This window comes from Trachinotus anak, unplaced genomic scaffold, assembly GCF_046630095.1.
Source record: "Trachinotus anak isolate AG129_WGS33_773 ecotype Australia unplaced genomic scaffold, CSIRO_AGI_Tana_v1 ptg000034l, whole genome shotgun sequence".
Classification (NCBI taxonomy): domain Eukaryota; kingdom Metazoa; phylum Chordata; class Actinopteri; order Carangiformes; family Carangidae; genus Trachinotus; species Trachinotus anak.
In genome coordinates this window covers 452,501-469,585 of record NW_027273885.1, presented here as the reverse complement: position 1 = coordinate 469,585, position 17,085 = coordinate 452,501, and the positions used below count along the sequence as shown (strand labels likewise).

The window sequence follows — 17,085 nt, the reverse complement described above, 5'->3', positions numbered from 1 at the left end:
CAGAGAGACCAAGTGAATTGTGGATGTGTTGAGCAGCAGCTCAGTGTTATTGGCAGCGAGCTGCAGCCGGGGAACCCAGGGCTTTTCCTGATTGTTCCTACAAGGCTGCAGAGCGTTGGTTTAAGAGCTCTGGGAGGCCGAGCTGTTTGTCTAAGCTGCACATGATGGGAGATAAAGTCGGCCTGATCACAGAGCGTGCTGTGGGCCTGCCTGCTCAAACACTGTCACACACACAGAAGCACTGAACACTTTCCTGTACTTGCAGAACCACATACATTAGTTCTGTGGCCTTGTGCAGATGTGTGGTGAGGAGACAGAGCTGGACCAGAGCTGAAGACGCAGCTGAATCATGATGAAGAAAAGCCGAGAGCAAAAGGTGTTTCCCCAGAACAAACACAGATGGTGAGCAGCAAAAGATCCAACAGTTAACTCCACATGTACTGACTGACAGTTAGTTTTCATAATCATGTGCTGTTATTTCCTGCTGCAAAATGCTTATTAATAATGAGAGTGTTACTCATAAAGTCTTAAAATAATTCATAAGGCAGCAGCTGAGAGACAGATTTCAAAATGGTTTTTGTCTTTATGTTATTATTAATATTAAAACAGTTTCCATGTTTTACTTCAACCATCACTAACTGATGTTTTGAAAATGACATCGACACATCGTCACCTCTAAAGTTCATCATGTTGAGCTTGTTTCCAAGCAGCTGTTTATCTTCACATCCAGCAGCTACAGATCAACATGATGATCCATGTGTGGTGGTGTCACCTGATGACTCTCAGTCCAGTGTTCCCGCTCTTTTAGCTCTGGGTTGGGTCTCCACCAGCTGCTATTTAGCTGCTAAATGCTCCACCATGTTCAGCAGCTGAAAGAGTGGGAACACTGGACTGAGAGTCATTAGGTGACACAGCGTCGCAGGCTGGACAGACAGACGCTGAGCTGGGGGCGGGTCATGGGACCATCGTTTTTGATAGAATCGCGATGACCACATGATTAGTTGTGCCTATAGTTGAACACAAAGCTTATCACTTCAAGGTTAAAGGTCCAACTCACCAATCTCTGCATCCTGTTTCTGCTCTGATTTTATTCTGAAAATCCTGAGAGGAAGTTGCGGTATCTTTATGCTTTTTTCAGATGTTTGTCTGCTCTTCACCCACAATCCTCTCTTCTGTTTACAAACTGTGTCACAGCCAATCAGACTTTGTGCTGAGTTCATATGGAGTATGAGCTGTTATTTATTCATGAGGTGCTATATGTAAGTGTTTTAATTAGAAGTTCAGTCTCTGCTCTGGCTCATCCCACTTCCTGTCTCCCTGCCTGCAGGTATCTGAGCCTCTCTTCTGATTGACTGACTGTTTGCAGAGTGATCCAATAAAAATACAGCAGATTTCAGGTAAACACTGAGAGAAACCAAATCCTGTAAGGTTGGATGGTGGGTCCAGGTGGGCGGGACTGAGGGTGGTGACTGCTTTGTTGTGACATCACAAAGTTGCAGAAGTCCTGACGGCTGGTTTTAAGGCTCAGTTTCTGAATACAGGCTGTGTGCATTTCTCTGTGGACTGAGGCTTTGATACTTTCACAGTATTAATATAGAACCTAGACCTGCTTTATAATCACAAACACATGGACATCTACCTTTAGACTGTGTGGAGCTTTAAATATGTAAATATAGCACCTTTAATGAGATCTGTTTGAAAAGAAGACCATGTGTCAAAGTCAGATCTGAACTCACTCTGCAGCATCATCACTGTGAGCGACTCCTTCATACATCACTGTTTTCATTCTCATCGGATGTCCTGTCTTTAAAAATACTGATCATGGCTGCTTTAAGCTGGAGTAAAGTACCAGAATCAAAGGCCTCCAGATGTGCCGTCAGAGGGAGGGGGAGGGCCTGTCGATAGCTTTGCCTCCCCACCAAGGTACCCATCCACCCATGTCAGCTGTAGAAACAATAGGGACAGTGCTGTGCTGTGCAGTAAAACAAACACACCCGCTGCAGAGCACAGCAGCGTCCTTCTCTAACCAGCTCTCAGAGGCACAACCACAGGAAGACGCTGTTCAGGACACACGGGGGGGAGCGAGTGTTTGTGTTCCAGTGGATTCAGACAGCTGAGTCTGAGACAGTCACTGCAGCTACACACACTTTCTACCTTCAGTTAAGAGGAAGAAATAAAAAGAGCAGTTTGTTATCGATCGCAAACAGATCTAACTGGAGACTGAATCTGTGTCCTGGTGACTGAGGAGGACACCACAGCTCCTGCACTTGTTTTCAATTACACCTATGTGAGTAAAGAAAGGGAAAATGTCTCATTATCTGCAGGTGAATGTTTCCAAAGTCACGTAAAGACAGAAAGAGTCAGTGAAGCACTGAGGACAGAGCCGGAGGCAGCGCCATGGCAACCCAGAGCCATAACCCCAGCCCACCGCAGGGACTTGACATTTACTCCTACGAGCCTCGGCACTGTGGGTAAAACCTATTGTTGCCAGCAGTCATTTTCCACCCGCTCCTTCCGAGGCTCATGACTTTAATTGCTTTTGTTGTCTTTGATGGAGACGGAGAGAGAGCAGAGCTAAAAGAGGTGAAACACTGCAGATCCTCACTCTGCCGTCCAGCTCCTCTGACTGAGGCTGATTACAGAGCCCTCGAGATGGACAACAAACCCCGCAGGCTTTCTGAGGACACCGAACAGGCCGGCCCTCCAAAGACATACACGAGTCAACTGAGGCCATCAAAGGACAATCAGAGACTCACTGTTTGGACAGTTTCAGCAGAAATCATTGGCTACAATACAACAGTTCATACCAACTGCTCTGCAGATATTACAACAGATTTCCACTAAAATGTGTCGACCTTAGAGACGTCAGCAGAACTTTGGTAACTAGTCGGTGCCAAAACTCTGGAAAAGTAACGGTGCTCGTTTTTCTACAGGACTGTGGGGACCACAGATGTTGTAGGTACTGAAGAAAGGGTTTGAGCTAACATTAGCTTGGAGGCTAACATTATCTTGTTTAGGCTAACGTTAGCTTGGAGGCTAACATTAGCTTGTTTAGGCTAACGTTAGCTTGTAGGCCAACAGTGACAGCCCTCTGTATGGAGGTGTGTGTGTGTGCAGGAGCCTCTGTTGTCTGTTTTTTGGTGTTGGTACACACTGACAAAATGATGATGCTGTGACATCAGTAATTTACTTAAACAAAAGTCATTTATTAATGAAATTGATCATTAATAAAAACTCATACTTACATGCATCAGACCATGATATTATTTAACTAAATCTCAACACATTCAACAAGAAAAACTGGAAAAACTTCCCAGTGACAAGAATTAGAGTAAAATAAACAGACGCTGGTGTGAAGACGGTCTACAGACACGAGAGGACGAAGAAAAGAAATATTGTAGAAATACACATCAGGATATGATGCAGGATATTATTCTGCAGCCAATATGGTTCCAGAGCCACAGTTTAGGAAACACACAGAAGAAGGTAATAACCTCCGACTACTTTAATATCCAGCTAGGTTTATGAGCTGCAGCTGTGACACTCACCAACAATCAGCCTGACGTAAAGATTAGAGAGGCAGGTTAAAGTATTGATGTGACACCAAAGTCGACCAATCAGAGAGCAGCCACTGAGCCTCAGACTCACCTGAGTGTGTGCAGGAAAATTGGAGAGCACAGAACCCAGAGCTGTGTTGTGAACAGCGTCACCTGTGAGGAGCCTCGCAGCTGATGGAGCAGTAAACACGACATGAACTGTCTGTTTTATCTGTGTCACAGCACAAGATGTTAATCCAGGTATTTCCTGAGACCTGGAAACACAGTTTGACAGTTAATCTGAAGCTGCAACAGGAAGTCTCCATCAGCAGGTGGTGTTCAGTTATCATGAAGACGTCGCAGGTGTCAACATATCACCCGAGTATGGAAATTCAGTCACATGACAACAGGTGGAGAAAGATGAAGGACACTCAGGACCATCTTTAACCAGAGAGAGAACACACCTGTCATCATGTGACCACAGTCCCATCCTTAGGTCATGTGATGTCAGCTCCATTGGCTGAATGAAGACCATGAATTCCACCTCTTAAAGATTAGGTCATGTGACGCCTGCCTGGACGGATCAGATTTATAAGACACAGCAGGAAATTCAACAAAACAACAAAACTAAACTCGTGTCAACAAATTCTACTTTTAAATTTTAAGGAAACATCATTTCCTCACACTGCTGCCCAACAAACATAATCCATAGCTGACAATATGAAATGTGAAAAGCCGATTTCATCAACATGACGCTGCTGCGAAACACGAGCACCTCGTCCACAAACAGTGGCTGTTTAACATTCTGAACATGTCTCCTCACTTCCTTCACTCACGTCTCAAGGACGACCTCACTCCCTCCAGCCTCCTTCAGAGGAGACACTCAGCTGGAACGGGCTCATGACGGGACCTGGTCCAGGACTGAACAGACAATTAAAACCTGTTAATCACTGACAGAAGAGAGCGGTAGTAGAGACAGATGTGAAAAGTCTAAATTAAAATCTGGATAGTTTCATTTAAGTTTGTCAAAGACCAAAGAGTTTCTGTGAGTCTGAGTCCTCTTCAGGACCAGGACCAGGACCAAGATCAGGATTATAGTTATAGTACAATAACTGTAGCTATATGTTTTTCCTGGATGACCTGAGATGCACATATTAAAAAAGGAGGAAGAAAAATGTAAACAAAGCTTCTGAGTGTTTTCTTTAATGAGAATATGTAAAACACACGTATCTGAATTAACTGTCTCCTTCAGCTCCGTGTTACGTTTCCTGTCATTTCTATAATCCACACCGTTACAATGATGGATCATTATTATTATTAATTATTATTATTATTATTATTAACATTACAGTTAAGTTTCACTTTGTTAACAACCAATCAGAAACACCAAGTTTTGACCTGTTTATACATTTATTAAGTAGAGAATTCATTTTAGTTCATCCCCATATTGTGCAAGAGGCTGGGGGGGTGGAGGGTGGAGGGTGGAGGGTTGCTGCGATGAAACTACAACAGTGCATTGTTTTTAATGATGCTGCAGCAAGGAATTGTGGGACAGCATGATCTCCTTTCCTTTGGTGGAGGTAGGTCCAGTGTTTCCTAGGCTAAAGGAGATAAGATAGGAAACACTGAAGCTCCTTTCCTTATCATGGCTGCCACCTAGATACTTCAGGTCCTTTCACTCAGTGAGGAACCTTCCTAAGTCTCCTCGTCTCCTCTGAGACACGTTGAAAGGATTGGAAAAATCTTCAGTGATGGCCGACATCAATCTACGTCCAGGTCAGAGGTCAGAGGATGTGAGGAGGCAAGAAGCATCAGAGATCACCTGTGTTAGTGTTAGCAGGATGGAGCAGCAGGTCTGTGCTGTGGGACAATAAACTCCTGACAGGAAGTGATGCTGTAACTCGGCTGGAGAAAATACAGCCTGAGCCTTTACATTACCTGCGTGTGCACCTGGTGACCTCAGCATCACTGTCACTGCTGCAGCAGGTATCATCCATCATCCTCACACCTCTTTCCTGACAGCAACAACCTCAGCTTTCTGTGACGCGTGGCTCTGATTGATTACAGTGATTACAATGATGGTGCAGGATGGTCCTGTTGGATCGTTACATCATTTTGTTTCTGCTCCACATTGACACGACTGCATCACATTCATTCAGCAGGTTTCCTGTTCTACCACCTCCCAAAGGGGGTCTACTGGATCCAGGTCTGAGACTGAGCTGGACCAGTTTTTGACGTGGACCATTATCCTGCAGGAAGTAGCTGTTAGAAGATGGTCAGACTGAGACCTTCAGACCAGGACTGACTGGTGTTAATCATCTTAGTCAGTCAGTCACAGGAAACATGGTCACATTCTCCATCCTCAGTTACAGTGTTGAATAATGACCAGACATTATAATGTCACAGCAAAGTTGACCTTTGACCTTTTGGATATAAACTGCATCACTTCAGTTTATTCTTATAGACATTTGAGTTAAATTGTGTCATAATTAGTGGATGAATTTATGAGATATGGCCATATATGTATTTTGTGAGGTCACCGTGATCTTGACCTTTGACCAAATTCTAATCAGTTTATTCTTGAGTCCAAATGAATGTTTGGTCTCAAGGTGTTTGAGATATCACGTTCACGATAATGAGACAGACAGACGACCTGGAAACCTTCCACTCTGTCGTCAGAGGCATAAAAATCCATACGAACAACAAGTGGCTTTAGACGTGTACGAATGTGAAAACACCACTGATGTGAGTGAAACAAACAGCCTGACGGCTCCGTTCAAAGCTGTGACCTTTTCAGATGTCAGCAGGCAGCTGAGACAACAGCACCTCTGCAGGGTTGACCCCGTCCTGCAGGACACACAGCTGGGCCTGGATCAGCCTCAGTGCTGTGACTCCGTCTGAGCTGAAACACCAAGTGTGAAAATGTTAATCTGCAGACCTGGATCACTGCTCCTCTGAAGCTGCTTTCACACTGTAACCCTCCACTTCTCTGCTGAGTGTTCATCACACGTCTGCATGTACAAACCTGTAGTGATCAGTTGTTCGATAACAACAAATACAATATTTACAGCATCACCACGAGCATCAGTCACGAGGGAGCAGATGTACCTGCACCTCTGATTTATTTATCTCAGCTCCTCACAATTCACCCAAATATTTGAAGTAAACTTTGTTCTGAGAGGAAGGTCATGTTCTTTACACAGAACCCGCCTCTGTCTGAGAACAGCTTCGACCTCATCTCCTGTTCGTGTGTTCACAGCATCGTTGTGTTACCGTCCTCACGTCTGAGCATCATGACTGTAGGATTTACTCCCACCTCAACACAGTGATGCAGATACAACAACACAAAGGCCTCATGATCCAGAATGAACCCCGACTTTCCCAGAATTCCTCTGCTCCTCGCCAACTTTGTTCTCATGTATCTTACAGAGTCTTTCCTGTAACAAACAAGTCCACAGGTCGTCTGTCAGCAGGTTACTATGACCTGTAGTTAGGTTTTGTTGCTAGGCAACATCTAGTGGTCGTAGTAATGATGACAGGAGCAAAGGGAAAAGTAGTTTATTTAACCCAAATCATCATCTTTTTCTAAACCTAACTAAGCCATGACCTTTATTGTAGTAACCATGGTGACAAAGGTAGGCACGCCGCTCTTGGTACAGTCTGCGTGTTTATTATTGTAACCATGAGAACCAAGGTCCAGTGTGCCCATCACAATAAGGTGCTATTTCAGGAGATCAGAGGGTTAACAGTTGATCAGGTTGGAGGACTGGGGTCCAAGTGGGTGGGGCTTGGACTATGGCTAAGGGTGGTGACTGCTTTGTTGTGACATCACAAAGTTCCAGAAGTCCTGACGGCTGGTTTTAAGGCTCAGTTTCTGAATACAGGCTGTGTGCATTTCTCTGTGGACTGAGGCTTTGATACTTTCACAGTATTAATATAGAACCTAGACCTGCTTTATAATCACAAACACATGGACATCTACCTTTAGACTGGATGGAGCTTTAAATCAGTGGCTGCAGATTTATTAACATGAGTCCTGCTGCCTTCAGGGTCCTGTTTTCATACTAGTTAACTGAGTTATCTAGATTAGATTGTTGATGATGTGATCTGAAGTTGTAGCCTGACAATCACAGACTCATGGGCCTTTAACGTCGCTGGGCCCCGTGCATTCAGCTGCTTGTTGGCCTGCAGATTGCTCTTCTAAATGAGACGGAGCAGAAATGGCCTGGGAGCTCTTAGTGAGCCTGGCAGAGCGAGCGAGCATGCCGCTGCCTCTCTCTCTCTCTTCCCTCGTCATCCTCCCTCCTGCTCTGCCAGTAATCCCTCACTGCTGGAGAAAGACTGACTCTAAATTTAGCATCAGATTTATCATGCAGCAGGAAGAGCTGCAGCAAACTAGACAGGCAGCCACAGAGAAAGTGAGTCTGCATATATGACGGAGGCCGTCTATCACACGTGCTGTTCAGGACCAATCAGACGTCTCAGCTGTGAGTGGCAGCCAAGAGAGCAGCAGTAAAGGTTTCTACAGAGAGAAACAGATAAGCAGTGAGTGAGAGCTGGAGGGTGGAGAGAGAGCTGTAGTAAAGAGCCTGAGGAGCTTTTAACAGGTGACTGTTGCTGAAGTCGTCCCTGCTACAACCACCAGCTACAGCTGGAACAGTTTAAAGACAAGTGTCTGTCCTACAATGTTGGTTTTCATGTTTGTTATCATTGTAACCATGACAACAAAGATCATCAAATTTTTCATTCCATCATCTCATCTGTCCGAAGATCACAAAGTTGGTTCTAACTTCCTGTTGAGGGCTGCGTGGTCGACTCTTTACAGTGAATCAAGACATTTTCAAAAGAGATGAAACTGTTTCTATCGATGTAGTTTGATGTTGCGTAAAAAAACGTTTCTTCTGTGAAGCTGCATCAGTGTTCGTCTTTCCTCTCTCTGCACAACTACCCCGTTCCCACTCGCTCACAAACCCCGTCTGACTGTGCAGAACTGGGCGGCCGTCTAGCTAGCGATAGCCTGCGTGTGATGCGTTAAACTGCCTGAGTCTGTGAACATCAGTCACACTCTGCACCACCACAGGTAAATCTCAACCTGAGGGAACAATAGGTGTTCAGGTGGGTGAGATCAGGGGAGGAAACCTGTAACTGATTAGTCTGTTGTTGTTGGTAGAGTCAGATCTGTGTTACACAGCTGCATGAATCAAAATAAAAGTGTTTCAGTTCTGTCAAACGCACAACTGAAAAACACGCTGTAACACTTTTTGTGTAGACACAACTGAGCCTGTGGTGACTGTGTGAGAATCACTGGAAAATCTACTTTATTTTTACATAATGTGCCGAGAAGAATCTGTAATTATGTGTGAACAATAAATCAGAGCAGAGCTCCTCTTCAAACCTGCACTGGAACAGTGTTAAACATGAGTTTTATGCTCCACACTATAAAAGCCTGTGATCTGTGCGCCTCATCTCTAGCTTCCTGTCAGATGATCCGTACCTGCAGCCTCCTGCTCCTACATCCTCCTCGTCAAAGAGGGGTTCAGCCCGGCCCGTCTGCTCGCTCAGCGGGAAGCGGCAGATGAGGACGTGTGTGGGCGAAACGAGCGCCCGGGCGGAGGCTGCGTCCTCTCCCGTGCAGAGAAGAAGACACCAGAGGCAGCAGTTTCCACAGGAGGAAATGAGGCTCTGTCTTTGTTCGAAAGCATTTGTTCAACTGCTCTCCTCATTAATGTCACTCAATGAGAGGGTCTGACTGAACCTCCCCTCCCCCACCTCCTGAAACCACTGTGACCCTGCAGCAGGACTGGGATCAGTGAAGCGGGACAAGTCTGTGGAGCACCTGAGAAGGACCACGAGTCCTGACACAGCCCAAGGAACAAAACAGGAACTAGTCCAGTGGGAGGGACTGTCAGTCATCTGCTGACATATTCTACACTGTTAGTTGATCTTTATTTGTATCAATATTAATTAATTATGAACCCTAATTAGCATAATGTGAAAACAGTGAAATGAATAGAACTTTATGAATTTTGACAGCAGCAACACCAAATTCGTAAAATACTAATTTGCGTTATAAAAGAGAAAGATATTGGCCACACCTCATTAACTATCATAAAACTTGGAGGAGATCTCTACAGGCCGTGATACAGAGGAGACCTTTTGAGCCCGACCTCTAGGGTGCGTCACAAATACCAACAATATGTATCACCAAACTTCATACAAGTCAAGTATTAACCAAAATCTGAGGTGATTGATTGATGAAAGTTGGCGGGGCCTTATCATCAATATCCACCATCTTCAGTCTTTGATCAATTCGCTGAGAGCTGGAATGAGCCACAGACACAAAAACATGATGTCAGTCGGCCCGATGGTGGTGCTGTAAGTACGGGCTGCCCCCCCCTCACCATGAGTCCTCCAGAAAGCCTCTGTGGTGACAGAGGTCTCTGATGTTTAGCTAATTTGTGTGATTAGTTAAAATTCGGCTGCTTCTCTCTGTGGAGCGGTTTGAACCCACGATTCACTGTTTACAGCTTCAGCCTTGATTTGTTGTGACCTGCAGACACAAACAAACCGGCGTTTTTCTTTTCATTTTAATTTCACTCATTAGGTTTTAGCTGCTGATCCCACAGAGGACTATAAATGAGACAGTTTGACTGTTCTAAAAATAAAATCATATTATATATTGTTTTTTTCTCCAGTAGAACGACTGTAGCATCAGACCACCGCTGCTCCACGTCTGACTCTCCCTGTGCAGCTGTGCACATCTGCTGCTCTCTCATTAAGACCTGAGTCAGGTGGAGCTGCACGATGACGACTCTACTTTAAGAGACGCACACGGTCCTTTAATGTTCATGTTCTGTGGCTGATGATGACGCTTCGACCTTTAACCATCACAGTAGATTGGACTTCTACCATCTGAGAAATCTCTCTACAATCTCACCGGATCAGCATCAAATCCAGTTTTTATTGATCATGATAAGTGGATCAGGTATTAATCTGATGACTGATCCACATGTCAAAATAAAAGTCACTTCATCAGTTATTAGTTACAACAGCACCACAGACACACAGACTCTGCAGCTGCTTCAGTATGATCGTTTCTGCTGCCTGCAGTCATATGACATGAGAATAAGTCAATGAATCATCCACATATCAAATATTCCCATATGTCCCTGACATGTTCACATGTTGGAGCAGTCACTGTCTGACACTGAGCTCACTCACTAATCATCTAAGTTTTTTCTGCAGCTCCCAAATCAGTGATATGAACATCATATTCATATTACATCATCACGTCCTCACAAAACACGGAGACGCAGGTGAAGTCATTTATTTAAATAAACTGTATAATACTGAACAAAATGAGACGTGTTCATCACTCAGTGGAGAGGGTGAGTGTGAACGAGTGTCACGTAAAAGAAGAGACTTTTACAGAGCACTTGGTCCAGGTGGGCCAGTGTTTGGATCCTGTGAGTCTGGATGAGCCTCAGATTTTTTCTGCTCAGGTCCAGAACAAACCTGCAGGTCCTGTTAAACCTTCAGTCTGGCTGCAGCTCTGCTGCTTTTACTGCTGCGGACGTCCCTGAGTCAACTTCATGTTTATTCAAATAGTGACTGTAAACTCCACCCTCCCTGGCCCCCCATCACTGCTCACACAGGGGACACAGACCACAGGTGTCATCTACAGAATACTGTAGCACCGTGTGGGCTGAATGTCCGAGTGTCTACAGGCTTAACAAACAGTCAGCAACAGCCAGCAACAGTCAGCAACAGTCAGCAACGAACAGCAACTGTCATCAACTGTCAGCAACGGTCACCAACAGCCACCAACGGTCAGCAACAGTCAACAACGGTCAGCAACAGTCAACAACGGTCAGCAACAGTCAACAACAGTCACCAACAGCCACTACCTGCTTTATGGTCTATTTTCCTCTGAATGGATCATAATTTAAAATGAACATCATGTTGAGTTGAAGGAGACTTGAAACTAGAGACTGAGACATAAACTCATCAGGAAACGTTACTGAGGTAAGAAATCAGAGAGAAGCAGAGACATTTTCACAGAGACTTCAGTACAATCAGACTCTGTTTCCAACCAGTGGATTCGCCCCTGATGGTCAGTAGAGAGACGCAGCTTTAAGGCTCTTCAGGAGTCTACGTCCAGGTTCATCATCAGTCTGTGGATTCAACCAGACAGAGAACAGCAGCAGGAAACAGTCCCACAGTCACATCCACCTATAGAGAACACCGTCTCTGGTCTTGAGTGGCCTGGTTCTGCCAGTTCCCTTTAAAACCAGAACTACCAAAGAGACAACAGCTTCCTCTGTGTGATACAAAGCAACAACAAAGCAAGTAAACTACTGCACACACAGCTCCAGCCATCAGACTGTGTCTCACTCAGAATCTGTCATGTGTGTAAATGGACCTGAGTCTGACAGCAGTCTCAACACACCTGTGGGTAAAGGAGGAAAGTCTTCTTACCTTGGGCTGAGCACGTCTAGGAAAGGCAACTTTAGGGTCAATCTGCAGGAGGGAAGCACATGACCGTAAGTCAGGTAACCAGAGACACAAACACACATCAAACTGCAGGAGGAGAAACAGTGACAGCTTTCACTCTGTGTTCTCTACAGTCACTGTCAGGCCACCGTCAACACACTGAACAGCACCACTGCACAGAGGGAATCCACAGGAAATTATGCATACAGGTAGTGTACATGATGCAAAAGCAAACAGCCACTAAATTCTGTCTAAAGTGTTTATTACATCAGTGATGAGGTCATGACTCCTCCCACCTCAGTCTGTGTGACTGACAGCTGCTATCCTCAGATCATAACTCTGTTGAGGTTTCCTGGTTGCTTGGTGACATCTGTAGTCACGGACATACAGGAAGTATGTTTGACTACATGTCCCAGAGTGCTGTTTGAAACAGGAAGCGCACTCTGAGGAGCTGCTCTCCTTGAATACAACAGAAGAAGAACATCTGGTGAAATGTTTCCAGGGCTGAGAGGTTTTGTCTCCTCCCACTGGTTCAAGAAACAGACGATTTACTGGGTTTACTGGTTCACACAGACTTCGTCTCCCAGCTCACTGTGGCTTCTCCTACTTCTCTGGTTCTACAGTGTTTAACCACTGACGACCATCACAGTGACCGTTAGCTTGTGTCTGATGAGCGACCGTGGTTAGTGACGCTACATTTCCTGTGACAGTTTCACAGTAAAAGTCTCCCCATGTTTTGCCCCTTGAACACTTTTAATGTGAAGCAGGAGCAGCAGGAAATGTTGTTGGGCTAATCCAGCTGTTAAACATCTGTAGAGCGATCAGTGAAGAGAGAGGCTGTGTCTCCAGCTCCAGAGACAGTCAGTGAGCAGAGAGTCTGTCCAGGAGACTTCAGGAGGAGGCACAGTCTGCACCCAACTGGTGTTCACCAAGAAATAGTCCCAGCATGCACTGCTGTTTGTGTACAGACTAAACAAAGGTGTTGATTAGTGATCTCTACAGGTGTACTGGACTCAGGACAGAGCCTCTCTAGCTGTTTCCATTGCTTCTAGTCTATGCTAAGCTAAGCTAACCATATACAGACATCCACCAGCTCCCCTACAGAGTAGAACTGTCCTCTCTCTACAAACACTCCAGCTGAACCGTGAACCTCCTGAGCGATAACCACGTCACTGAACAGATGATTAGAAATCAACGAGATGAGGCGAAATCAGTCCAACGTTAGAAAAATCAAAGACCCTGAAATGAATTCACTGGACGGTCACGTATTCAACAAACTTATGGAAACATACACCGGAGGTGTGGTGTCACCTGTTTCAGAGCCAGGGCACACGGTGAAGCTGTGGCTCGTTTTGAAGCTTATGTAACCATGTTGCCATGGTGATATACATCAGTCAACTCTGATCACATGATCAGATGTCAGACTGACTTTATGAACATCAGACAAACATCAGCTCAGTGACATCAGACGATACCATGAGAACATAGCTAAGCTAACAGGCTAGGCTAAGCTAGCTCTGTCCCAGTGTCACAGTCTGACTGTCGTGTTTCTGTGTGAATCATCACAGATGAAGAAACGCCAGAAGAGCGGAGGATGAATGAAAAGATGTTTTCTGTCTTTTACTAATGAACCATTTCCACACTGAGCAGCTCAGAGGCTACCAGCAGCTGCCACACACTGTTAAGGCGGAATGTTTTCTTCACTCTTACTCAATGCATGATTTGGAAATCCGTCAATACACCTTAAATGTCCACATGACGACTTTGATCATTTACTGTTTTTATCAGCTCTCTTCATGACAGACACTTTATGACACAATTTCAACAGATTTTGTGGCCTGTGGAGATTTTATTTCATCACTTAGAGAAACATGGAGCGTCGTTCCTCTGAGCTCAGGCAGCTCTACACCTGTGGTCTGAACACAAGCCACTGGAGCAGCTCTGAGCCCAGACCTGGTCCTGTCAGACTGAACCTGTCTGAGCTAATGAGGCTGACTGCATCACCTTCATCCTCCTCCTCTGAAGGGACTGCTGTCTTTCCTCTGCACATATCTGCAGGGAGGAAAGAGCATTACTTAAGTGTGTGTGTGTGTGTGTGTGTGTGTGTGTGTGTGTGTGTGTGTGTGTGTGTGTGTGTGTGTGTGTGTGTGTGTGTGTGTGTGTGTGTGTGTGTGTGTGTGTGTGTGTGTGTGTCCAGCCTCTCAAGAGCCTCTCATTGCAAACAGAGAGAAGGGAGAGGAGAACAGAGCAGGAGGATCTGACTGTGTTGCAGACTGAAATAGACACAGAGTCTGACTCTAACACAGAAACCTGTTCAGTCACAGCTTCACCTGCTCTCTGCCAAGGCTCCACACTGTTCAACTGTCAACCTGTTTGTCTGTCACACTTTACAGCATCATGTGAGCAGCTGACGACAGAGCAGCTCAGAAACCTTGACTGACTCATCATACTCAGGGTTAGACAGAAAACATGGTCACACAAACTACTCACTGGTTTCTGTTAAATCATTCAACACGTCTGAGGGTCTACACCAGAGCAGCACAGCTACCATTCACCCAACATGAAGCTCAGAGACAGAGAATCAGTGTTAACAGTCTGATGAACTTTTATTTTTTTAATTGCACTTGACAAAAGACTTAAAACACGTTACTTCCTTAAGTTATAATCTCTAACATTTCTCCATTAAATGTGAAAATCAACCAGACCTCTGTTCTCCATCATTACTAATGTTTGCATCAGCTCTCAAACACAGAAATCTGTGACTTTAATCATGGTAACGCTCCGTCTCATTGGTCGCCTGTCAGTGATGTCATATCCTGTCTGCTCATGTGTCAGTATTGTGTTTGTCTGACAGAAGCTCAAACTGACTTTGATCCAGTTTGAAGTCTCATTTATGTTTGAACCAGATGAAGGATTTTAGTCATCGAACGTCTGGATCTGAAGTTATCAGCTCAGCTCCAGCCAATCAGAGACGTCCTGTGTCACTGAAGAGTGTCGACCAATCACTGACTTTAAATGTGAAACAGTTTGATTCAGTGTTTTTACTGGTTCTGATCAGCTGATCTGTTTGTTGTGGAGAGGAGAAGACTCTGTGGAGAATCCAGCTCCAGGTCGAAACCTCCTGAACCACTGACACTGAAGGAGCCAGACCAGGGGGAGACTACAACTCCCATGATCCCACACTGCTTCATGATGTCACCCAACACTGTCTTTAGTCACTGTTTCGACCCTAACCCTAACCCTGAGAGACAACTAGAGGCAGAGGTTACAGAGTGTGTTTAAACATCACACTATAAAAATAAGACAAACAACAGAAACACAAAATACACCACAGAACAAGAATCAAGCAGGAATGTGATTTTAAAATCATAAATTAAATTTCTAATATAAATCATAAGAGGAAACAGCCTCAATGGTTCCTTACAACAGCCCAACAGCTGTTTACAACCATGAGACCAAGTAAGACTGATCCACATCAACAACTTCTGGAGCCAGTTTCTGCAGCAACAATCTGGACTCATGGACAGAATCTCCCATCTAACAACAACATGTTCCAGGCAGCAGGAATACAGCTTCAGTCTCCGGAGACGCGCCGTCTAAACGCTGCTTCAGAGGCTTCTCCTTACGAGCTCTCGAAACAGGCAGACACTCTTTACTCAGTGCTGATCTTCCTCAGCCAAACATGAGTGAAACAGATGGACTGAGGCCTCAGTTACACCACACACACACACACACACACACACACACACACACACACACACACACACACACACAGACAGACACACAGACACACACACACACAGACAGACAGACACACAGACACACACACACAGACAGACACAAACACACACACACACACACACACACACAGACAGACAGACACACAGACACAAACACACACACACAGACAGACAGACAGACAGACAGACAAACACACACACACACACACACACACACACACACACACACACACAGACACAAATACACACACACACACAGACACACACACACAGACAGACACACAAATACACACACACACAGACAGACACACAAATACACACACAGACACGCACGCACGCACACACACACAGACACACACACACGCAGACACACACACCTCTTGAAGGTTGTGTTCTTCACGTGTAGGAGATCTTCTACGAGTTCCACAAACCTGCATCTGAATCAAAGCCGCAACATCATCGAACAACAATTACAACACACGTCATGAGAACTGACACTTTGGTACCAGGTCCATCTGAAAATGTGACGCTGCTTGTTTTTACCAAAGAGGTTTTCATAAATGTTATCTTGTTTATGCTAATGTTAGCTTGTTTAGGCTAACATTAGCTTGTTTAGGCTAACAGCAACAGCTCATAACATGAGCTGGGAGCTCACGTCAGCAGCTCCAGCCGTCACTGCTCCGTCTGTTCCAATATAACACTGACTTCAAATGAATATTTTCACACCATGACTCTGTCCCAGTGTTCGTCAGTTTAAACTGCTGCCGTCTGTATGGAGGTGTGTGTGAACGCGTGCGTGTGTTAGCACACTGCGGTTTGAGAAGCAGGGAATTCTGCAGACTCCCAGAACTCTGGTATGGAGACGTCCCCACGACATGAGTCTGTATTTGTATTGAAGATGTATTGACCTGTAGAGATGAGGGTAACAGTGACCTCCTCACACAGCAGCATCCATGTCTGTTCCTCCGCTGACGCACAGTTGGTGGTTATATATGAATACGCTACTAATTCATGACAGCATGAATGAATTAATTCATATATCTTCTCTATATCTACTGTGTTTTCTTGCATCAGTTAAATATAATTAATAATAATAATAATAGAGTTTATTTACATAAAACTTATCAAAATCAGAGATTAAAAGTGATTTACAATAATAAAAGAACAAAACAAATAATCACATGCAGAGAAATTACAATAAAAACACAATTAAAAAAATAATAAATGTGCGATGTGAAAATATGTGAAATATTTCAAAGAGATTATTCAGAAGTGTTGTGAGAGAAATGTGTTTTTAAAAGTGATTTTGTGAGTCT

The 17,085-nt window shown here is 44.7% G+C and overlaps 1 protein-coding gene and 1 long non-coding RNA gene across 17 annotated transcripts in view; both read right to left on the bottom strand.

Annotated features, from left to right (window-relative positions):
- Positions 1 to 17,085, bottom strand: part of LOC139614492 (uncharacterized) — a 157,359-nt gene that overhangs the window by 108,218 nt on the left and 32,056 nt on the right. The window lies entirely within an intron of this gene.
- Positions 1 to 17,085, bottom strand: part of LOC139614486 (RNA-binding protein Musashi homolog 2-like) — a 131,663-nt gene that overhangs the window by 108,218 nt on the left and 6,360 nt on the right. For all 16 annotated transcript variants that reach the window (XR_011687054.1, XM_071471801.1, XM_071471809.1 and 13 more), the window contains exon 5: positions 12,015 to 12,056. Coding sequence is in view for 15 of the 16 variants with exons in the window: in XM_071471801.1 (XP_071327902.1) it covers positions 12,015 to 12,056 (42 nt within the window). In the remaining variant the exon portion in view is untranslated. The remainder of the gene's footprint in view (positions 1 to 12,014; positions 12,057 to 17,085) is intronic.